At 34.2% G+C, this 24,799-nt stretch overlaps 1 protein-coding gene across 8 annotated transcripts in view; it reads left to right on the forward strand.

The window, feature by feature from the left end:
• Positions 1-24,799, forward strand: part of LOC115607733 (aspartyl/asparaginyl beta-hydroxylase-like) — a 59,173-nt gene that overhangs the window by 13,603 nt on the left and 20,771 nt on the right. For 4 of the 8 annotated variants that reach the window (XM_030485366.2, XM_030485375.2, XM_030485383.2 and 1 more), the window contains exons 2-4: positions 4,464-4,613; positions 5,363-5,407; positions 6,871-6,939. In XM_030485366.2, the coding sequence (XP_030341226.1) occupies positions 4,464-4,613; positions 5,363-5,407; positions 6,871-6,939 (264 nt within the window). Of the gene's footprint in view, positions 1-4,463; positions 4,614-5,362; positions 5,408-6,870; positions 6,940-12,810; positions 14,153-24,799 lie in introns of those variants that run through there. The other 4 variants (XM_030485391.2, XM_030485408.2, XM_030485417.1 and 1 more) reach the window with 3 other exon arrangements.

Consider the following 24,799-nt stretch of genomic DNA (forward strand, 5'->3'; position numbering starts at 1 on the left):
CATAAGTTGCTGAAATGTGCTAGTTAGGAGGTCTTTCTTAAAGCATCTGTTCTGTTTGATGTATTCAAGTGGCTTTAAAGATAGTTAAAAGATACACTAGTTATAGAATCAACTGCCTGTGGTTCCTTTACATCCATTTTAAAGCCTTAAAACTCAGGTTTTATTTCTCACTTTTTTTCTCCCTTGAGCTATTGGGAATTGCATTTGGTAATTAGTTGCTGGGTGTTAAAACCACAGGAGGTATATGTTGTTTTTCAAAGTAGGTGTAAGATTCTGCTGTTCACTCCATCTACCTGATGGTTATGTTATTTAAAGAAGCGTGAGGGGAAAAAGGGCATGATACCAGATCCTGAAGTTTTTATTAGGGTTGCGGTTAATAACAAATGAGTTTGTTTCTGTCTTCTGCCCACCCAAAAAGAGCTGGCTTTTGTTTGAAATGCAGTGGGAAAAGAATAGTTTGTTAAAATTAAATAGCGTATTAAGTAGTAGATTTTTTTCCTCCTTTTCTGGCTCTTAAGAAGAGAGTATGTTGATCATTAAAAATTTGTGTTAGCTTTAAACTGTACGGGTTAGGTGTATATTGTCAGAATTAAAAGGAGGAATGAGTGAGATGAGTTAGTGTTAGTCCTTTCTGGAAAGGGAGGGCAGCAAAGCAAATCCAACACCTCTGCTACTCTTAACAAGCAATAGAAAATTTTCCTGGTTTAGCTTTATGGGATTTGCTTTGGCAAAAATCATCAATAACCCTCCCTACAAGCAAACATGAGGTGTACCAGGGGAACAGTTCTGATCTGAAAAATCTTCGACAAGAATGTGTGTGGTTGGTTTTAAGTAATTCTTTTAAAGATTCAAAACTACGTTTTAGAAATTAGTTGTCTTTTATTCTTGAAGTAGTTAGCAAGTTTCAAATGAGCAGTCTCTACAGGATACTTGGGAAGCCTGGTAGAGCAGTGCCAACATGGAGAAAGTTTTTTGGGTGAGGGCCAACTTAACAAATGCAAGCAGGCAAGCTTTGTGTCCAGACTTGTGTTTCAGCTTCAACTTCTGCTGATGGATTTAATATCCTTGGAGCTCAGGCACTGTGGCATACGTTGCAGGAAAAATACTACAGTACAATGTGTTCAGTTTCATTCGCTGCTGTGTTTGATGTTGGAGGATTAAGGGGAGGGGAAAGGATCAACTACCCAGGATGCTCTGTTTGGAGGAGTAAATGAATTTGGTTGTCGTCAGAACTACATTGCCATATGAGTTCTGAAAAGCGTTTGGCTCCTGAGGATAACTGCTCTAAAAATAGATTTAGAGGAGAGGTTTCTCTTGGGTCCAGTTTCAAGTTCCTGCTGAGCTGGCTTTAGGAAACTTGTTTGCTCCTGTTGCAAGACTAGTGAGGATAAATCGTTTCTTATTTTGCCTTCATCATTAATTTTTGGAGATATCAACATACTTGCTCTGTCCGTGGAAATCAAGAACTAATATTATGGCTGACGACACAGGTATAATCCTAACCTTTTTGTGAACAAATGGAAAATGTGTAGTTGCAAATACTAGCTATGTCTGATTTTATAATCAGCAAAAACCTGGCTTACTGTAGTATGTTTCCTACCCTGTTTACTGTTTTAGTCTGTGTTACAGGCTGCCTCTGTTCTCTTTGATTGAATGTTCTCTGGAGTAGTGGGATTTAATTAGTTTATGGCAGGCGGTTAATAGTAACTTTAGTTTTCGCTTAAGTAGGATACACATTAACCCGAGAGATGTTGTTTTGTCATCAAATATCTGACTTTAAAGTTACTTTTGGAGTATGTGAAATTACTAGGTGTCCTTTTAATGTAACCTAAAGTAAAAGGAATTCATTTCATACATTTTTATCTAGGTGTGACTCTTAATGCAGGGTAGGCGGGTTATAGGACTTTTAAAGATTTGCCATTGAGGCATAGAGCGCACTTTAAGACTTCTGATGTCTGCATAAAGACATCTGGTCATGTAAGCGCAGGCTTATCAGATATGGCAAGTGACCTACTTCTGACATGGCTGGCAGCATGTGCAGGGAAAGGGCTTGAATTGAGAATTAACTGTCTGGAATGAGCGCTGAGCCAGCTTCAGTCCTTGCAATGTTTTGTTCTAACCCTGTGTGTAGGGTTATTTGTGCAGACAATGGGTAAATGTTATGTTACATAACTTCCATTTATATTAAAGCATAGCCTGATCAAGCTGCCGTGGTTGAATTCTTAGGAGACTTTTTCAAGAGGTTTGAAACTAGTGTTCCTATAAGATAGGAAGCCACAGCATAAAAATGTATCTTTGTGACTACTGTGAATCATATTTTTATAGCAGAATCTGTTTTTGAGGGGTTTCCATGAACAGTCTTGTAGACTGGAAAAAATATGAAATACTGTGCTTGATTACTTAAGTTGTATCTTCTTTCAGTTTCCTTTTTTTTTCCTCTAATAAATAAAGGCCTTTTCTTCAGAGGCAACTAACAGTAAACTGTAGAAAACAGTAAGCTAAATGGCTGAGACACAGTATAAGATTCTCTTTCCTGTTTGCTTCTTCGAATACCTAGCTTGCATAGGACAAAGTTGTAGCCTGGAATATTTTAAAATGCTTTCAGCCTTAAGGTTTCATTTTAAACACATACAAAGCTTCCATTGACTGCATTGGAACACAAGAGTTGCAAAGTTCTGCTGTTACAAAGTATAATTATTTCTGAATATTAACATTTCCAGCTCAAGAGTACTTTAAAGAGCTTTCCTATACAGTTGATCCTATTTCTGAGTGTACTGGCACATGCTGCTTGTCGTTGCCTCTATTTTCAGGCTACATGTACATCTTTCCCACAAGAGAGATGTTATGATGGGTTATGTGTGGAGCCTTGCACACTTGTAGTTAGGGTACCATGCAGTAGCAAGTGATGCATACTTGAGGCTGAGTTGTCTTGCTTTCTCTTTGAATATTATTGGACAGCCTATATCAAGGTAATTTTGTATTTAATATAAAGAGAAAACTAAACTGTTGGTATTTGATCTTTGTACAGAGTACTCAAAATAATTGTTTTTTAAATAAAATGCTGAGCTAGTAAGAGCTGACGTGAGTCTTTTTTATCGGTCTGAACCCTCCTTGTAGCACAGTGAATGTAATAAAAGGTTAGTTTATTACAGCTGTGAACCTGTTGGCAAGCAGGGTCTGAAAGTACTTGTGATAATATCTATTACAGAAATAAGTAAGTCTCCAGTGTCTCATTACTCGTCTTTCAGAGCAATGCTGATATTTCAGGGTATTTTTCATCTTTTTCTATGATCAGTGTTGATAAAGGCATCAAACATTACTTGCAGTAAGTATGACAAACTTAACTCCCTACCATATTGTTTTATCACAGTATTCATGACAAAGTTCCGCAAGTATTTAAAAATCCATAAGAAATAGTTTTACTTCAATAACTAGGACTGGGTAGGGCTGAACAAGCAAAGGCTGGTGCTTAGGAGGAAATGAAGTGGAATGGGCTGGTAGCCATGGAACTGTGGCCAAGTGCCAGCCTTGCAGCAGTAGTATCTGGAGGCAGAAGAGCAGACCTTGAACTTTGGAGAAAGCCACAGGCGTTTTCTTGGATGCATGTTTATTTACTACATGTATCCCTCTTTCCTGTAAATGATCCTAAAGGAATGGACCAAGCAATTTATTTGTTTTCTAGTCATGATGCCCATTTTAATCCCCCTACCCATATGCTAGGTTGAGGTCTTTCCCAGTGGCTTGTTTATAACTACTGTATTTTTTATATATACTTACTTTCCGTATGTGGAGTTATAAATGAAGCTGTGATTTGCATTAAGTCTCTGTGTCATCCTTTTACTTGTATGTTTCCATCAGACTGGGAATCTAAAGGCATGTAGTGAATCTCTGCTTCATTCTTGCAGCAAGGGAGATATTTTTAGCTGGTACAGTATCTGAACATGGAGTCTTACCCTTAACATGGTTTAGATTTTAGACCTTTCTTAGGCTATTTGAATTTTCATGTTTTTTCTGTGAGCTAATTCAACTAGCTTTGAAACTTGCTTCAGCAGATACGCTTTTCTTCCAGACTGTTTCTGCTGGTCATATTGCCCTCTGGTGGCAGTTTGGGAACTGTTGGCATAAATGCAAAGCATCTCAAAAATGTTAAGCTCTATATAAATATACACTAAAGGGGAGCAAGTGGGGATTTTCAACTAAGTTGTTAAGACAAATTGCATCTGGCGTTTTGGTGTTCGGTTGATTATAGGGCTTTTACTTAGACAATCATCAAGCTTCCTACTATAATTCACAGTGATGTGAAGAGCAAGCAACCGGTGAGGTTGAAAAACAATGCAAAAATGTTACTCAAATGTTGTGTTCTGTGTAGTCATAAGAAATGATATTTATAATTGTATCATCAGTCATAATTTTTTAACTTATACAAATCCATTTTTTCCTATTTGTTTGCCTTATTTTTACAGAGACTAAACATGGAGGAGGTAAAAATGGAAAGAAAGAAGGCCTCTCTGGAAGCTCATTTTTCACCTGGTTTATGGTAATTGCTTTGCTGGGAGTTTGGACATCAGTAGCAGTTGTCTGGTTTGAACTTGTAGATTATGAAGAAGTTCTAGGTAAGAATTTTAATTACTAAGATGCTTCTAATATGGTTATGATATGCATTAGATGGAGGCCATTTAAAATAGCTGATTTGACTACTGGGGTGTTTGCAAATGACCTAAATGATAAGAATAGGCAATGTAGTTCAAAAAGTATATTTTAATGCTGAACTCTATTATGATGTTAAAATGGGATTCTCATAAGACTGAAAAAGATTGTTAACGTACTGCATTTATTAAAGAATTGAAGAAATCTCTGAGGATAGGTCTGGATCTCTTTGTAATTTCTATACTGCAGTTCCTTTGAAATGTCAGTTAAATATGCATTGTTTAAATTTAAACCCTCAGCAGCTGAAAATGGGCAGCTAGTGTTGCCACTTCTCTGATGGATTGTGTAGCCTGTAATGTCAGGACAACTGATCAGTCATCCTCCCATAAGTGACTTGTTGAATGACCTCAGTTTTAAACTTATAAGGGTGGTTATTATATCTCAATATGTCAATGTTAAGATAGTATTGCTAATATAATATCGAAGGGTGGAAATTAATATCTCAAATTTCAAGATCTGTGTCCTTAGGTAGAGCTATTGACCCTGATGTAGGACTCAGGATGCACTTTTGCAACTGCTGGTTTTACAAGCTTTACAAATCTGTTGGTACATGCTTCTTTTCATCTGGACTGATTTTAAGAGAAGCTTCTGGTTTCGAACTTAATTGGGTCTAGTAATGCAATTAATGGTTTCTGTATTTTTACCATGCATGCAGCCAAAGCAAAGGATTTCCGTTATAACTTGTCAGAGGTCCTACAAGGTAGGATATTGGAGAAATAAGCTTGTTTTACAGTCCCTTGGCAGAAAAATTTGCTTTTTTATGTTTTTAATTTTTTAGAGAATTACTATTATACATTGACATGAAACTCAGTCATTTCTCATCTGTCTCATTCTTCATGGTTTTGAAGATGATACAATTCTTATTTCTAGAGAATTACATTTATTCCACCAGTCTGCTGTGTTTAACCATAAGCTGATAAAGATCCTTTCTAATTGATTGCTTCCGTACAATGGTGATGACCTTATTTTTGTCCATTCTAGACCCAAGTCTGAACTTTTCTTCCACAAAACTGTTTTCTAATTTTCTAAATACCATATTATGAACTGTATTTAATTTATTTTAATTGTGATCCCTTACTGTGAGGGTGGTGAGGTGCTGGAATGGGTTGCCCAAGGAAGTTGTGAATGCTCGGTCCCTGGCAGTGTTCAAGGCCAAGTTGGGTGGAGTCTTGGGTGACATGGTTTGGTGCGAGGTGTCCCTGCCCATGGCAGGGGGCTTGGAACTAGATGAGCTTAAGGTCCCTTCCAACCCTAACTATTCTATGATTCTAATCAAGTTCTGGCTCCTTTTTGAAGATGTCAAGTGCAATAACATACTGCAAACTATGAGGACTTGGAGTTTTTTGTACAAAGAGTGCAGAGTTTCAATCCTATTAAAAGTTATGTTTGAAGTTTGTCAGAACTAATTAGAAAGCTCACTACTCACGTGGTGATCCCAGGACACTTCTAATCCTGGATACCACGATTCTATGCTAAAAATTCTCTTTGAATAGGAACTGGGTTCTCCTGTGTATGCTTAGGGGTGGTAGAGCTGCAGTTTGAGGGGAAAAAAAAAAAAGAAAAAGTGAGAAGTCTGATGTATATTAGTTGCCTTTAAGAGGACTGACAACTTTTTTGTCTGCAGTGAACGTCATACAGTTGTTAATTAAAATTTATGAATGTTTTGCCTTTGCCCAGGAAGTATGTTGCTTCTGTTAACTTGGCATGAAAAATTACGTATCTATTTTTTTCCTCCCAAGAATTTAAAAAGGCAAGAAACCAATCTGGAAACAAATGGTGATTATTTAATTAAGTCTTGTTATTTCTTTTCCCTCAATCATGTTGACTGTTCCTTGTGAACTGAGATTTTATTCTGAGCAAAGCATGTTCACATAAAGTACAACACTTAATTATGGAGTTGTTTTAAACCTGTGAGTACGAAAATAATGTGTGGAAAAAAACTAACTTGTGTTCAGTCTAAAGTCAAGAAATTGCAAAAAGAAACTTAACCACGTTTTAAATTCCCTGGAAAATATTACAAATACTTTAAGAAGAGTATGGCTAAATAATTTAAAAAATATATGGCAACAACCTAGCATCGACAGTCAACCATTGCACATTGAAAACACTGTGCTGGGAACAAACTGCTGAATCCCTAATTCTCTCTTCTTTTTGCATTTCTAGGCAAGCTTGGGATATATGATGCTGATGGAGATGGAGATTTTGATGTTGAAGATGCTAAATTATTGCTAGGCAAGTACAAACACGGGTGGAAAAATCTATACAACTGTCATTTATGTTTGGTTTTTGTTTCATGTCAAAACAGTATTTCTGTTTTTTTTTTCCTAATTGGAGAACTTTAAATGATCTAATTGTGGTTGGGGTTTTTCTTAATGCAAGTTGTACAATTGTGTGAATAACTTGTAGCAAGTTGTGTTCTTTTTCTCCAAATATAGCAATGTAAGTGGAAAGCGTTTAATTAAAGGATGATTTTGATGCTGCTGTATTGACTGTTGAAAGGTGTTTGTGATTATTAATAAATTCATTTATTAATTAATAATAAGGGCTTAAGATGTTTCAAGAGTTAAAACATTGTTTGTGGTAACATGTTAAGCCAGATCCATTTTAAAATTACTTCCAACAGGCCTTTGTACTTCTTTGATGACTGTTTAGCATATTTCGTATTGTCTTTCCTCTATTCTGAGTTCTCCACAAGGTCTGTTCATTTTCTTTGCCGTTCAGAAATCCTACATGACATGGATTTATCTTTTTTGATGTTGAAACACTGGTTTTAGGCTTCTGCTCCTTGTAGTTTGGGAGAATGTCTTTCTGCCCACTATGTATCTTCAGAGAAAAATCTCAGTCATCAGACATGCTTCGTGGTACTGCCCTTCTACCTACATCTTCTGGCAGTTAAAGCACTACCATCTTCAGTCTCACAATCAAGCACTGGGTAGATACTTCTTGCATATGTGATGTTAGAAGGTTTACTTTAGTTGACCAAGTGTAAACCTATTCTAAGCACGCAGACCTAGCAAGTTAAATAAATGAACAAAACAACAAAAATCCCCAGCATAGTAAATAGTAGCTTGAACAGAGGGCAAAGTGAAATGTCTCAAACTAGTCAAGATTATCAATAGTATATTAGGATGTTATGGCTTGCTCTTTGAAACTCATATTACATTAAAAAAAAAAAAAAGTTTATAATCAGTTTATTTTTCTCCACTTACGCTTGCAGAAATAAGCAACTGTTTGGGGCCGGTGCTTCATTTGTTTAATTTCTTCATGGCTTAGAGAAAACCCATGCAATCAAAATTACTGAACCAGTTTGCAGTGGTGTGAATGCGAGAGGCACTCCAAAGAATCTCCAGTGTCCACTCCAGAATCTACAGAGTAGGCATTAATTATAAATAGTAGCTAATATAACACTTTATATATATACCTATATATATAGTTATAATCCTAATCTTTCTCTGTCTGCTATGTAGTGTATAGAAAGCAGATATCAATTTCTTGCGCGTCATATTAGTTAGATTCAGATTGCCAAGGTGGTAGTCAGAAATACACTGCAGCTTTGTGACATCTCTGTCACTTGATACAGCTGGGAATTCTGCCAGTATATGACAGTGTTTCTATTATAAGCTTGTCTTATCACGCATTTAAACCTCATACTTCAAATGTGACATTAAAAGGTCACAGATCAAAAGTTATCTTTATTAATTTTTGAATACTTGCTTAGATCACGATTTTATCTCATTTCAGAATATTTGATGCAGTACAAAGGAAATGGTAAATTTTGAAAAGTTTCACAACATTGGTTAAAATTACGAGTATAAAATTTTTTTTTCTAATAACTAGCATATAATATTATGAACTGAAGTTCCCAGAAAAATATTTTGCTTGTTTGTATTTAACTTTTAACATGAACTAAAAATGAACACCACTATGCAGATTAAAATTATTTCATTGATGCAGAAACTAGAAGATTAGATTCCCTCTTGAGAAATTTGTCTTCCAAAATTAAGTCTTTGGAGGAGAGAGAACCATATAGTAAGCCTATATTCAATTGCATTAGGGTATCATTGAATGCATAGCTCCTTTTGAGGATTTTCATTAGTACATATGCTGTGCGTGAAGACTTGCTACTTTCTGGGATATTTCTCTGGGTCAGACTACGATAACAGCAAGTGGTTTCTTTGCTAATTTAATATTGTCTTAAAAAGGAGATGCCATTGTTTGATGTTTAATACTAGGAAGTCGTATGCTTTTTTCTTCTCTGCTCTTTAGCTATTAGTAAACTACTGTGTATTGAGATTGTGGCATGTACAATGGTTTAATGTTGTCCCCTTCCATAATCTTTAGGTTTTGCTATAAATTTTAAGATTTAATTTATATACTAATGAAATAAATATTTTTAAGTCAATTTAATTTTGGAAAATGCTTCTACCAGCATGAGTTCATTTCGTATTTCAAAGAATGGTTTAGTAGCTGATAACTTGGTAGTTTTCTCTACTTGGGCCACACCTAAATAGAATTACAGTTAATTGTTTTATTTCTTGTATGTGTAAGGTATGATAGGGTCTGTTCTTTTTTATTTCTTGAAATCAAAGGAGGTTTGATGGTTGAGTTCTCTAAAAGTATTTGTAATTCTAAAAATGGTGTACAAGAAGTGTGTTCTTCTCATCCCTGCTCCTCCACCCCCAAGTAAGAGAGGGAGGACAAAACCCCACCTAAAAACCTGGCCAGCTACCCAACCCCAACTGTATTTGTTTGTTAGTTTTAGATCCATTTATAAAAAAATTATCCAGGGTGGAAATGCAAACTTGCTGAAGCTAGTCTGCAGTTATGTTAGAGATTCTTTTCCAGAGGTATTTGTGAGGTCTGTTTACTGAATTCCATTTGGTAATGGGAAGAGAGGCTTCTTAATCTACTCCTTTGAGGGGTCCTGTTATTAATAATTCTCTTTCCACTTCTTGTCCACTTCACTCTAATTGTTCTTTGAAGGAACTTCTTCTGAGGAGGAGTGTTACATTTCTCTACTTGCTTTGCTCAGTATAGAGAAACAGTGGCTGTAGTAGTGTTACCCAAAAAAGTAATGTGTAGGGAGTACCAATGTTGTAATAGAATCTTTGGAGCCGAGCAGTTTTTTATTTCGGTACTTTCTAACAAGCAACAATATCCTGAGAAATTCTACTTAAATGCCTGCAGTAGTTAGTACAATTGTGGAACTACAGCTACAGAAAGTCATCAATATATTGTTCTTGTGTGTTTAGTTCAGAGTAGTTTGGCTATGCAGAAAATGGGGGAAAATTAACCACTGAAACAATCTTGTGTATCAGCAAACAAGAGCAGTGAACAGTAGAATCCAAACTTTTCTAAATGGGGAACTTTTTCTCCTGGTTCATCTATGTCAAAAAAAGATGTTTTCAAGCAGTTGTGCAAAGATTGCACATTCAGAAAATCTGTGGTGAGATAATAGGAGTTCAAAAGAATGCTTTTGCATGGTTCAGATGTTTAGGAGAAATTTCATGCTCTTCTCTATTTTTCATGTGTTCTACCGTAGCACCTTCAAATATTAAGGCTTGCATATGGTCATTCTCATAAAAGAAATGTTTCAGGAGAAGAAAGGCTTTGTCTTGTTAAATGAATGTAGCCAAGCCCTATGCCCCATTGATTGTGGTAACACTGTGAATAAAGATTCTGACTCCCTTGATCACTTTTTGATTTAAATAGTAATGTTTAGACTTGTCTTGAAATAATTTCCTCTGAGTCACTGATTTAGCATGGTACTCATTGGGCAGTTCCATTTTTATCAGCATTTTCAGGCACTTCTTACCATGCTTTTTTGTGCTTATCAGTACCCAAGTTTTACATTGAAAAGCAGTTCTTGATCATGGGAATGAATGAAGACCAAAAGCAGTTGGAGTATTAATTAGTTTGGGTTTTTTATTGTAACTCTTTCTAAGAAAGTAAAAAGATAAATATATGAAATAAGGTGTTACTTTCGGTAACTCAGGCTGAAGTGCCTTGGTTTTTTTTGCCCTTAGATTCAAAGGCTATTAATATAATCTTGGATAGTTTTTGTAAAGAATTTGAAAGAAAGGATTTGGGGGGTTGTTGTTTGGTGGGGTATTTTTTATGGTAAAGACTATAAGACACATTCTTCAGTTTCTGTGGTTCCCTTTGGTTACCTAATCTTTTCAAATAAAATATGCTGGTCTACTCCATGTTATATTTTACAAAGAGAATTGCCCAAGGGTCTTATTCTTGATTTAGTGAAAGGACATCTATATAGTTCTTCCCAGTGCTTACAGAAATATTATCTAAAGTCTGGAGTCTTTTGTTTATTGATTTATTTTTAATGCCAGTTTCCAACAGAATAGAATGATAAAAATATTTATAATTCTGTGTTTATAACTTTGGTGGGGTTTTTAAGTTATTTTTAGATTAAGGTTTCCATTCTTAAATTGAGATGTCATTCTTCAGTAAACATACTTACTTTGGTTTACGTCTTTACATCTCACTTGGTCCAAATTTTGGAAACAGCTTAGAATGATGACTGTCTACCATGCATGAAGTTAAGTCTAAAAATTTAATTTTTATAGAACTAGGCCATGGAAGAAGTTGGAGAGGGATATTTGTAATACCTTGATTGCCTCCTGGATTCAGTCTCTCATTTTTAACCCTTTGGGCTATCCTGTGAAAAAATTAAAGAGAATGGCTGGTCACTCAAGTAGAGATTCTGGACATCCAGGTACAAGGATGCAGAACATCATGGACTTGGAAGTTTCCTCAGAATTATCATTGATACTTTCACTATTGCTGTAAGAAAAGTGTGTTGAAATGTGCTAAACGTCTCTGCCGTGAACTCCTCTATCTTGAATGTTTCATTAACCTACACCTAATATTGCTATGTGGTCTGCATGTGCAATATGTTCACTTAATCTTATGTCTCAACAATTTGTTTTCACCCTTAGCCCACTGTTCTGCTTCTCCTTCCAACACAAACCAGGGTTTGTTCCGGTTAGAAGTGGGGGAAGCTCCTCCCTTTCCTGCTTTGACGTTTGTCATTGCTTGGTCATTCTGTTGTATTTTTCTCAGAATGGAAAAGTTGAAATTTTATTTAGTAATGACTGTAAACCAGTGGATTTCAGTTAAAACCACCAACAACAAAAAACTCCAAACCGAAAACACCAGGAGGGAAAAAATGCGTTAATCATGGCTTACTGGTATTTTACAAACACCAGTTAGATCAGTGGATTTCATAATCCAAGATAGCAACTGCTGGTATCAGAGAATTTAGAAGTGACAAGCTCTTTCGTCACTGCTCTTCCCATCTCTAGTTCAGCTGTTTTTAGCCTGCTTTAGATCTTCTATGTAACAATGTATACACACTTCATATTGGCTACGTATTCATTTTTATCTAGTGTTCTGCATGTCTTCAGGTTTGGAATTAATTTCTGAGGAGCAAGTGTATCATGTAGAATATATATCATAGAAAAAAAAATTGAGAAGTATCTTAAAAAAACCCAAACAAGCAAACAAGCTGCAGAACACCACCCCTCAGCAATCAGAGTCTACACTTCTAAGCAATATCAAAATTCGGCATGGTGGAATAAATTATATCTTTAATAGTATGTCTGTGACAAGATTTTTAAATACTGTTTGCTTTTGAATGTTATTTTCAGCTATCACTTGCAAGCTCTCAAATTCAAACATAATGGATTAAAAAAAAAAAAGGGCAAATTGAATGATTTTAAGTAGTGTGAGGATAAATGTTAAAGAACTGCCTGCATTAAGGTAAATGCCATGGCAAGAAAACTGAATATAAATTGATTTGATTTTAGGACTAAGAACAAGGGAAAGCAAAGCTGCAGCATTTTTTTAAGATTTTGGCATAGATTTGGCAAGATTTGTGCATGTTTATTGTCCAAATTATAGTTTGTACTTTGAAAGATTCAGCTTTCTTAATAGCTTTCTATTTCCTAGTTAGCATTCCTGTAAAGACAGCTGTGACGAGATGTCTTTCACAGGTCCTCCTTTTACAGTTTCCTCTTTCCACCTAACTGCTGTCTTTTTTTTAACTTCCCTCTTTCTCTCTTTCTTTCCTCTATTCTTGTGTAGGCCTGACCAAAGATGGCAGTAATGAAAATATTGATTCCCTTGAGGAAGTCCTTAATATTTTAGCAGAGGAAAGCTCTGATTGGTTTTATGGCTTTCTCTCATTTCTCTATGATGTATTGACTCCTTTTGAAATACTAGAAGAAGAAGAGAGCGAAGCTGCAGATGATGTTGATGGTACGTCACAGAATGAAGGGGTTCAGGGAAAAAAGACTTGTGTTATTTTGGATTTACAGAACCAGTGACTGAGAGACTAATTTGATTGGCTGTCAAAAAGGTCCATGAAATCATCAGTCTTAATGTAACAGGAATTTATGGCATTGAGGGGAAACTCCCAGATGGATGCTATAAAGATTGAACTTGAACTCGGCCACACAATGTAGTTTTACTAGTTGAAAGCCTTCAGTTACTTTTCCATTTTTGTGACAGGATGACATACTACACAGTTATGTAAATATGTAGAATAAAACATGTATCTGTGGTTGTGTAGTTGGTTTCTGTATGTGCTTTAATTTGTGCATTTTGTGCACAAAACTTACAAAGCTAAGTGTAATAACCTCTATTAACGCTGTAACATTTGTCTTTCTAGCAAACGTTAACTGAAGCGTTTTGTAACAGCTTTGATTGTAAAGTATTCTAGCATGACTGCATTATGTAAATACATATTTATATGTTAATCCTTAATATAGACATGACAATGATAATTCTCTTGTGAAATATAATTTTAATAAATAATTTATTTTGTGATTCACTCATTTCTCAGATAGATTCTTTTTACTTGTTCAAATAAAAGCACTTCATTTAAAAGTGCTTGCAAATTTTACAGAAACATTTATTTCTAAGTTAGCTAACATCTGTTACATTCAGAAGATATGATGTCATCATATGGTTTGTTCCCACTGATTTGACTATTTTCAAACCAAGTTTTCAGTCATTTCTTCAATATAACAATCGTATCACAAGGGCTGTTCTAAATTTGAGGTTTTTTAAGGTGGGCCTTTTATGGAAGTGGGAGGCTGTGATTATGTATTTTTCATGTAATACTGAATATATTAAAGACTAATTGGAAATTAGATTGTCTTCTATTCCTTGCTAAATTCAAGAACTTAATGCAGTTTTGCAAATTTTAAGTCTTTTCCTGTGAAACTGTTTTATGACAGTTGTTCCAAAAATATTTTCAATGTACATGAATTCTTTCCGCTGTCATACAGTTATTGGTGTAGAAAGGGGAGTTTGTACTTGTGTTCTGCAGTTTGTATCTGGTACTAAAAGCTGAAACCAGGCTGTCATTTTAATAAATGAATAGTTGTACTCAATCAGATTATTATTAAAATTACTTTTCGTTGTGGTGCCTGCTATGCTTAAGTTTGTATCAGTTTCCCATATAAAGTTTATACTCAAGTTTTAACACTAGTGGATGCAGGCTGAAATTTTAATCTTTTTAAATTAAATTAATTTTCACTTGCTCTGGCATGGCAATTCAACATGCCTGATTAAAAAAAGAAAAACTTCCATTAAGTCATCCTACTCAGGGTTTTACTTAATCTTTTAAAAGTAGTAAAAAAAAGTGTTTAAGCAAGTGAAGTGCTTTAGAAAAAAACAACAAAGTTGGGACATGTTAATACTGTTGCTTAAGATTTATGAATGGAATAGTGCCATAAGGACATTAGTCACATTTTCTTCCAAATATTTGAGGATTTGGATGTAAGAAAGTACCATTCAAATTTAATGTTTTTTAGGATGATATATATGAAGTATAAAGCAAAGAAAAAAAAACCAAACCCTGTACATTATGAAAATAAGTGGTAGTAGATCTGTGGAATATTAGTGATATGTTTCTTAGCAAGTGGAAGAAACTTGCAAAGTATTTGACACATAGGAAATAAGCAAGCTTGATTTGTTTGGTTTCTCTTTTAATTTTAGAAGCAGATTCGAATTAGAAATAAGAGTTTCATCACTATTATGGGATAATAATATCAGTATGAATTAGAAATACTGTCATGGAATGTGGAATTCTTTTGTAGATGCTTCAGTAATGGAGCTAGATATCCTAAAAGAGGAGTAAAACAGCTACTATGAGGATTCTGTATCATGAAGTTTATACGAAATAGTTAAAATATACATTGATAATCTGGTGAAGTTTCAAGTGAAATAAACTGATTGCAGCTTTCAAGTGGTTCAGGCAGGCACTGAAATAGGTAATGGTTATATCAGTAAACAGTAAATTAGTTTAACTTGGTCTAGGGAGATAAAATGCAGGCCAAGAAAGTTCTACTTAGATATCATGAAAGTTCCTTGTTGTTTTTATTAAGTGGGTGAAAATCCACAATTATAGTGGTAATAAAGAATTTGTAGGAGGAGTAAAAGGGGTGGGAGAGCGGGGAGTGGATGGACACAGGATGCATCTAGGGGAAATATTAACAGTAAATAACTTTCTAGAGTGTTTAGTTTTTGGAATGTAGGTGTGTGTTTGGGTTTTTTTTTTTTTGGTGGGTGTTTTTTCCAAAAATTTTTTTTTTTTTTTTTCCTCAGAAGTGTTCACTCTTTCTTGGTGTTGCTCCTGTTGAGTTGACAGTTAAACCCTCACCAGTGTTTCTGACAGAACAGAGCTCTCAAAGCTCTCAAAGTTTAGGATTAAGTGCTTGATTTTAATGTATTGGATTAACTATTGTGACTGCAAGCAGGAGGACTTGGCTAGTGAGGATGATAATAAGATTTAGATGAGTCTTTGGTTTATAATAGCATGGCAGGGGTTTTTGGGGGTTTTTTTTTTGTTGTTGTTTTGTTGGTTTTTTTTTTTTTAAAGCACTTTAACAGCAAAAAGGTTAAGCTGAGTATGACATGCACATGAACAAGGAAAACTGAACTGTATCTGAACTCTTGCTTCTAATTCCACACAAAGTGTTTGAAATCAATTGAGGAAATTGAAACCTAAATTTTTAGTTTGACTTGTGGTGACTATCAGTTATATAAAATACAGTCAGTATATTAATGCTTGAAAAGAAGTCCAGGAAACTTTTAGTGTGGTTTTAAACTTCAGTTAGAAAGCTGTAGCAGCTTTGCCTTCTGATATCATTTTAGAATAATTATTTTTAGAGGCAAAGCTGCTGCTTTCTACCTGCAGTTTTTGGTTTAAGAATTTAAAATAGGAGCAAATTAGTAGCAAACAGTGTTTCTAATGAAGAACATACATTGTTTAAATCACAGGAACTTGCTAGATTTTGTAGCTAGTTAAGAATGAAAATTTAGTGATTTTATGTTAAATTGGACATGGAGCTTTCATTAGCTACCTTCATATTCCTTACAGGTTATTATATTAAATTTTACAGAGCTCCAGAAGTAAATGTCTGTGTCTAAAGTAGTAGTCTTCCAGTTTGGCCAGCATTTTTAGAAATAAGTGGGATGTTTTGCTTTCACATTTTCTTATGTTGGTAAATGTTTGATATTTTAACTGTCAGTCTTCAGTGGAAGTTTACAAATTTAAACAACATACTGCATGAACCTTTGTAGCTTTGCCTTGCTTTGTTGTGATACTAATGTAAAGAAATCGTAGGGAAAAAACGTTAATACCCTTATATCTGAAATGGTTGAGAATTTATGGAAGGTTTGAACCCCAGACTTCTGTGACCACCTTCAACAATATTTGAAAGTAAGACAAGTGTTTTATGGGGAAGGAAATCACAATGCTCATAATTTATAGAATTAACTTAGAATTGAAGAAAATAAACTGGAAATTGTTTGCGTATCTGTTGAAATTCTTACTGCAACAACTTTTTGCCAGTACTTCCCCCCCCCCCCTCCATGCACACATAATGAGTTGCTTTGAGAACGTGTTCAATCTTTTGTTCCTGACATTTGTTTCAAGGTCAGTGAATAAGGCTTGCCACCTGTAGGTTTCATTTGATGGTAATTTTGCATTATTAGTTAGTCTCAATTGACTGGTCTTAGAAGAAATTGAATTTTTATTACAGTTATTGATATAAGTTACAGGTGGATGAAGGGGTAGAAGAAGAATGCGTTGAAGCATTAGGATTTTCATTTCATTTCATGGTCAGATGGAGTAGGAGAACCACCTGTACTGTAAAAATTATTTGACTAGTATTTGAGAGCTGGGGAAAGCTGTTGTGTACAGTTTAGTCATTTAGGACATTTTTCCTATTCACTTGCCATCATTTAAACAGCTATCATAATGATGGCACAGCAGCATGAAATACACTAAATACTGTCTTTCTGGTCATGACAGATTCCTTAAGATAAGGCTAATAAAGGCAAGGCTTGCCTATTGGTTTCTTATATGTTCTCATACAAAATGCAATGTATGTATCTGTGACTTCAAAAAAGAAAATGCTTTCTGCCCCATGTCTTCAATTCAGGTTTTCCTTCTAAAATTATGCAATTATAACTAAGCAACAGATATGAAAGCAACTTACTGAGAATGTATTGAGAGGAATTTTATTTTTAATGCTCACATGAATTAAAAAAAGCTGTCTTGTGCTTGGGACAGTTACAGGCTTTGGTATGCATACAGGTAATGAATTCAGTTTAAGGTAAGTGGGTGCTAGCTTTCTCTCAGTAAGATACTTTGTTTAGCAGAAGACCTTGTATATCCAATGTAGCATATTGTAAATGCAGAATAATAGTAATAGTTACGTGCAGGTGCATATGCAAACAATCATAGCTTTTTCTGACTTGCACTTCTTCTGGAGAAAGAAAACAGGAGAGAAAAACTTTTAGTAATGGTTTTGGCTTACAGATTTGTATTTCCATTTTTAGTTATGCAATTTTAACATCTTTTGTTAATTTTCTGTGTGATGAAGGAAGTTTTTTGATGGGATCTTGCGAATTAAGGCAAGAGTCTGAAAACAAGCCCTAATTTTTAAAGCGCAACACTTTCTGTTCTGTTACCCAGATTTCGCACATATTGTGGAAGGATAGCAAGTTCTGTCTGTCAGCTGCATACTGCTAACCTTGACCATATGCTTTCTATAGTAAATGTGAAGTAGCCTCTTCCTTTTTCACATGTAAGTGGATAAGATACCATAGTTAGCTTGCATTTGTTGCATGATGCTATGGGTTAAAAGGGTTTATGCAGGGAGATGATGTGGTGAAATTGATTTATAGGAATTTTTTTTATGTGACAAAGCCTGTTGTATAGCAAAGCTATCAAAGCTTTCAGTGTTACTAAATGAATAATAAAAAATTTGCATATGCAAGAAGAAATGTCAGGTTTCTCAATATATTGTAAATATGAGAATGTTATCTGTCAACACCTATGAAACTGCTCAAAAAGACTGAGTGCTTTGTGTTATCTGTTTTGTTTTGCAATGCTTTTATCTTTCCAAATTAAAGTAGTACTTATGTTTTTCTCTTGATGCTGAAATTCTAAAGCTGTGTTCTCACTTGGGGGTTCTTTTTGTGGAGGTTGTTCTTGAAGATTTTTGTGAGCAAAATAGAGGAAATGACTGGATTTTGTTGCAGAATTAGAATGCTTTGTAATGTTCTAAGTTTCAAGGAATCAGTTAAGGTATTATGTACCTTTAAGCATTAGGTAAAAATAACCACTTTGACGTTAATATTTAAGTTTTAGTATGAGTGCTTAAAACACTTCTTTTGAAAATACTGGAAACCTATCCAGCTATGTTAACTTTGAAGTCTACTTTTTAATTCCCTGACTCCAATGGCAGCCATTTCTGACATTCTATTATAACCATATTTGTGGTTATAAATTCTGTATTTCTTTTTGTATTGCCAGTTCTGGCCATTTATAATGTAGTAAAAAAATAGTTCAAAAAAGTGTGCAGACACTTGAATTGAAACTTAGAATAAAGTTTCATAAGCTCAGTTACATGATTCATAAAATTCTGGACGTTGGTTTCTGTCTCCAAAGGCTGCAAGAGCCTACGTCTTTGCCGATTACTTTACTTAGATGCCAGATTTTATCACATGCCGCGGGACATTGCTGTCTTGGAAGTGTTTTGCACTCATGTCGTCTTCAGGCTCTTTGGGCTTCACAAATGAGACTTCCCTGTGTCGTAGCTGCTGTAGGGACCCAGTCCAAGTGGAAATCAAGATACAGCAGGATTTCTGTCTTGTGATTATTATATAATATTAGGATTTTGAAATAATAATTTCAAAATGAATACTTTTCCTGTAAATTGGTCTCTTCATTGTATGTTAAAGTATACGTGATTTACGGAGTTATGTCATGCTTTGATAGTTTGCTGAGAATCTTAAAGATCTTCATTGTATAAAAGCAGATTGAAAGAAATTACTGCTTGCCTGAATATTTAACAAGTGAAATATCAATCAGTGAAAAAGGTATTTTGTAATCATTCAGTGTAGTACATATACTTTTATTTAAAAATAATTTCAAACATCTGTATTATAATCTTTATGTGTACAGGTATTCACAAAATTTTCTGTTTTCCCTGACAAGATGTGCTTTTAAGTCTGTATCTTAAAATATTCAGTAACATTTAATTTTACTATGAAAAGAGGGGAGGAGCTGGAAATTGAAATACGGCTTTGTACAACTTTGCTGAGTACCTTTTATTATTTATAGATTCATTGATGCAGTAGTATAACAAATTTTGAATCTATTCTTTTATGTGAGAAAATTGTTTACTTATTCCACACACTGCTTATAAGTAGTAAGATTGAGTAATGAATTTAGTTAAGTTAGAACTCTGGACTTCAGCAGTGATGGTATGAGGGAAGAGCTTAAAGAGGCTTTCATATCCCAGGTATGAGTTTGTAAGGGAATTGTAAAAATTGTATTTTTATCTGGCTAACCCATTTTAAAGAAATTTTGCCCATAATGTCAATGTTTGGTACTTTGAATACATGTAAGATAGAAATTAGATGCAAGTTTATTACAATGACTTTAGTGCCTACATTCTTAAAATTGGGGGGGGGGGGTGTTTCTGGCATTTTGGTTTTCTTTTGGGGTTTTGTTTTTGGTTTTTTTTTTTAATTGTAGAATATGGGGGTTTTGCTTGTGTTGGTTTTTTTTGAGAATAAATTTTTATGTATATTGTCTCTGGAAACCTAATTCTGAGGTTCAGATGTCTAATGTAGGTGCTTTATATGCCTGAATGAGAAGCCTAATATTGCGACATGGGAATATCTCTTCTAGTTTAATGAGTTTATGTATGAGTTTCAGAAATATATATCATAACTTTTCTTAACTTTCTAGTTGGTTTTGGGGTAGCAATGCACAATATTTTTGTTGTTCAGGTAGTTCTGTTATGATTTAGGTCTTAAATCCACAGCAGCATGATGGTGATAATCCTATATATTTTGATGGTGTTAGAAGATAAGGCTAATTATATATTTTTTTTTTTTTTTTTTGGGTGGGGTGGGTGGAAGGCTTTTGCCTTCATGCCTTTTGTGAATCTACTTGTAAAGCACAATCAAGATGTTGAATAACCTGTTTCTGTTAGGTAAAATGGGTAAATAGGGCAACTCCTGACTTTGGAGACTGAGGTTGGTTTCTTTTAGTGAAAGTCTCAATAGCCTTAAATAGCCTTAAGTAAAGCAGTATTTTAACTGAAATGAAATGGCAATGGAATATGACCAGTACCTCTGCCAAAATACACATTCTGCAATCGACAAAGAAACAAAGATAGTAATTAATTGTAGAAAGATACTCAATTTATATAACCTACATTACATATGTGCTTGAAGATCTTTTGAGTTAGTATGTTTATTAAATCTTTATAAAATTATATAGAAACATAAGTTAGTGGGTTTGAGAGAGAACTGTCACAATACCTGGCAGAGAAATCAGCTGGAATATTGGTCATAATTATGTGGCATCACACTGACGAGAACTGAGCTAGCTCTAGGAAGTTAGAGAAGCATCTCAAGTAGCATCAATCTAGTAATGTGATACTTTTCTTGGATTGTTAGTCTTCTATCTCAGTACTTGTGGTGGTCTTGCTACTGAAGATGCTTTATTCTTAATGAGTTAATATCTGGTATCTCTCCATAGCACTTCAGTGTGCTGTGTAAAGATAACTTTTTACGTATCGTCGCAAAATCGAAAATGTCATGTTTGTTGAACAACACAGATGTATTCATAACCTATTTCCATTTTGCAACAAATCAGGTGAGGAGCCAGGAGGGGTAGCCAAGAAAAAAACTAGAGTCAAAGGTATTTTTAATGTTCTTTTTCTTGTGGAACTTTATGCAGATAATGATGTCTGAAATGCATGCACATTGCAAATACAGATTGCAGGTTATAATAATGTTTACTAATACTAGCTATGTTGGCTAAATGTTGTCTAATAGTACAGCAAACTATTATTCTTCCCATTTTTCATTGTTTTGGTGGTGTGTTTTTACTACTGATTGTAATTTAATGGCAATGTGAGTGCTTTCCTAACTAGAGATTTTGTTTGTGCAGATTTACTTTTACAACAGTTGTTTTATTTGGATTATAAGTAGTTTATGGTAACTTCATATTCTGCATGTGTTAAAAAAAAAATAATCTGATATTTGTACAGTTTTTACTCTGTGTGAAATCCTCCATTAGTTATCTTTCATGAATACATAATACTATTACATATCGTAATTGGACTTGAGCACCTTAATTTCTACTCAAGTGTGTACTTGAATAGTTTCATCTATTTCTTTCTCATGGAAGGAGACATTTAGGTAAAATTCAATAACTTCCCTTTTAATATTATTGCAGGATTGATTGCAGTGATGAAACTTAAAAATTTTCCAAAAGCTTAAAGTAGGATAGCTTGCAACTAATTTATGCCATATATTTAGTTATAATTACATTTCTGTACAAACAGGACATAATGGTCTAAATGTTTCGGTGCAACAGAGAGACTAAGAAATCTAATTAGCCTTAGCAAAACACCAAGGTACCAGATGTTGTTCAGGTACTTAATTTCTTAGATATGCTCAGCTATTTCCACACAACATGGCAGTATGTAAAGAGCACAGTCTCTTTGTTGCACTAAAGACATTTAAACTTTAATGTGATTTTTGTAGCAACATGTGAAAAATGCACACTCTTCGTAATATAAAGTCTCATTAAGGAAAAAGTGCATTTCCTGGGGGAAGCTCTCATGCTCATATATGAATGTGACTTCTCTTTACATTTTCCATGTAAGCTGAAATTTTTAGCATTTGTTCCACATTGTGCTTGGTATGACTTGGTTGCAAATTGCTTGTTTCTAAGAATGTAATAAATGTAATTTAACAAGTCATTCCTGAGTTTTTGATTATTTGTCAGTGTTCAATATAAGAATGAAGAAATGGTATGATACAGTGCAAATGCTTTATACCAAAAATCAGTTGGAAGGAAATATGATGTTATTTCTTTTAGTCTGAGCTGTGTGATTGAATTGTTCATTCCACAGAAATGTTACACAGTGGTTAGAGGCAGATGTTACAGGAGAAATGTCACTTGCCTGCTTTTTACCTCAAAGACTGCGCTTTCTCTCAGAAGTCTGAACAAAAATAGAGCTGTTGTATTTTATATGTAAAATATATAATATGGGAGTATTAATTTTAAAATGAAATGTGAATACTAAATTTAAATCCAATAAAAATGCCACATACAGAGATTTTATGGAAAAATTTATACATTTTATATATTTTTATATTTTTTTTTCTCCTTATTCTGGAGAATGCTGCTGATACTGACACATTTTTGAAACTATGGGCAAAGTGGAAGTAAATATTAAACATCTAAATTCCAAGGATGTTGTTCTGACTGTTCTTCAGATGTATTACCTAGATACCATGTCACAGCCAAATGTGATTTGAAATAGAGAAAATAAGCACAAGGGATACGACTCCAAAAGTAAAACAAGCAAAAAAGTACTACTGGTAACACTACATATGTAAAAGCAAAAATGTAGGATTTAATTTACAGTTGTTATTTTGGTTTCACGGAGTATGTGTGAACCAAGTAAACTTTTTTGGAGTTCATTTAATTCAGCAGGACATTGCTGTTTCTTCTGACTTATGGTGTACTTATTTCTTATTTTTGTAAAATATATACTTCAGATACGTTTTTAAGTCTTGGCTTAATCAGAGGTAACAATGTCAGAAAAAAATACATTTGTGTTGTTAAAACACTTGCATTTGTAGTTTTAGAAAGTCAAGGAAGTGGGGGAAAGAATTATTTTGGTGATGCTCTTGACACTTCTAGATCCTACCATTATAGGAACTGTAGAAACTGTTGTCAAAGAGTCAAAATTTACTGTGACTTTCATGCTTACAAACAAAACTGATTTTAGCATTCTGCACAAGTTAGTTAACAGTAAGCTAATAGAGGCATGGTTTTTACTAGATTAATGCTTTATTTGGATGCAGTTGCAGTAAGCTGAGGTTATTTATTGGCTGGCTGCATGTTGTGAGATATTGCTAAAAGTCAAAACTAATTATTTAAATTGCTTAAAGCTGAAATAATTATACAAGTTTAAATTGGCATCTAACAAACATTAAGTAATAATTGAATCAAGCTTTTAGATGGTTGTTCATAAGATGTTTTCTGATCTAAGAATGGTTCTCTTATTGAACATTTCCTCTCTTTTAAATGAAAAACTAAAAAGTAAAAGAAGCTATTAAAGAACCACTCAAGAAATTGAGGGAGAAGCAGGAATCCAAGAAGGAGGATACCAAAGATGAGGAAGAAAGAAAGAAAACCAGGAAAGGAAAAGATGCTACTGATCGAAAGGACAAGAAAGCTGTTGATACGAATAAGTTAAAGAAAGATTCTGACAAGGCTAAAAGAGACGGAGAAAAGGAAAAAAGCTTAGACAAAAATGTAAAATCCAAGGAGGCTACAAAAAAATCAGCCAGTGAAAAGGATGGTACTAATCAGGTGGGAAAAGAGAAAGGAACAAAAAAGATAGCTAAAAACCCATCCAAGGAAGACAAGAAAGAGAAGAACTAAACAGAGTATCAGTTCTGCTACTGAGGAACAGACCTGAAGAATGAGAAATTCAGCATATTTATATGAATGTGGTAAATACGGCAATAAGAACAGAATATTTTCTGGAAATAAGTGTGAAAAAAGGCTATATGTAATAATTCTTTTAAAAACTATTAAGCGTGTTCTTGCATTGTAAACACAGTAAATAAGGTCTTCTATGAATCTCAAATATGTACATATGTGAATATTCCTGCGTAACAATGTGTATTGAAAACAATCAAATGTGAAATCAATGCAAATTACTTCAAACATACTCTGAATCTCTTGGGTTGTTTTGCCCTTTCATTGTTTCCTCATATTAAAATGCTATTTTCTTGATGTGGAGATGAAAATGTAATGTTGTATATCAAAGGCAAGTTTAAATGCAGCATTAAGAGGATTTTCTGGACACCTAAAATGGAAACTCAGAGCAAAATATATTTCTGTTTCATAAAAACAACCAAGAGGAGTATTAATGGAATGTATTGTCATAGGAACCTAGCAAATAAATGTAAATTATTCCCTGCTAAACTTTTTTTCCCCTAAGTAAGCTGAGAAAACTATTTTGTACACACTCAAACCAAACTTTAGTGTTGTGTTGATTTGAGACTTCAGTGTCTACTCAACCAAAACATTGCAATACTTTTGCTTATTGATCCTGTGACAATATGTTCTGCTTTGTTCCTTTATTTACTTATTTTTTAGCTATCTTTAGGTCTGAAAACTTAATTCATTGTCACTTTTCAGTTAGCTGTGTCCTGATTTTTCTGAGTTTCCTAAGCTTCTGGTAATGAACATTTCTGAAAATTAGGCCATCCATTTAACCATTGATGGATATTGTTGGATTCCAGTCACATTTTAAGTGATGCACTACTTACTACTCCTGTATTCTGGTTGAACTTGATTAGAGAACAGCTTATGTATTTTTGCAATTACTATTTTCTTAAACCAACACTTTTCAAGTACATGATACTTCTATAATCAAGCTCCTGTGTTAGTTTGCTCTTAGAATTCCTGTATTTTTAGCACAAAGGAATGATTTATCCAGCAGTC

Source organism: Strigops habroptila, chromosome 1 (assembly GCF_004027225.2).
Source record: "Strigops habroptila isolate Jane chromosome 1, bStrHab1.2.pri, whole genome shotgun sequence".
Taxonomy (NCBI): domain Eukaryota; kingdom Metazoa; phylum Chordata; class Aves; order Psittaciformes; family Psittacidae; genus Strigops; species Strigops habroptila.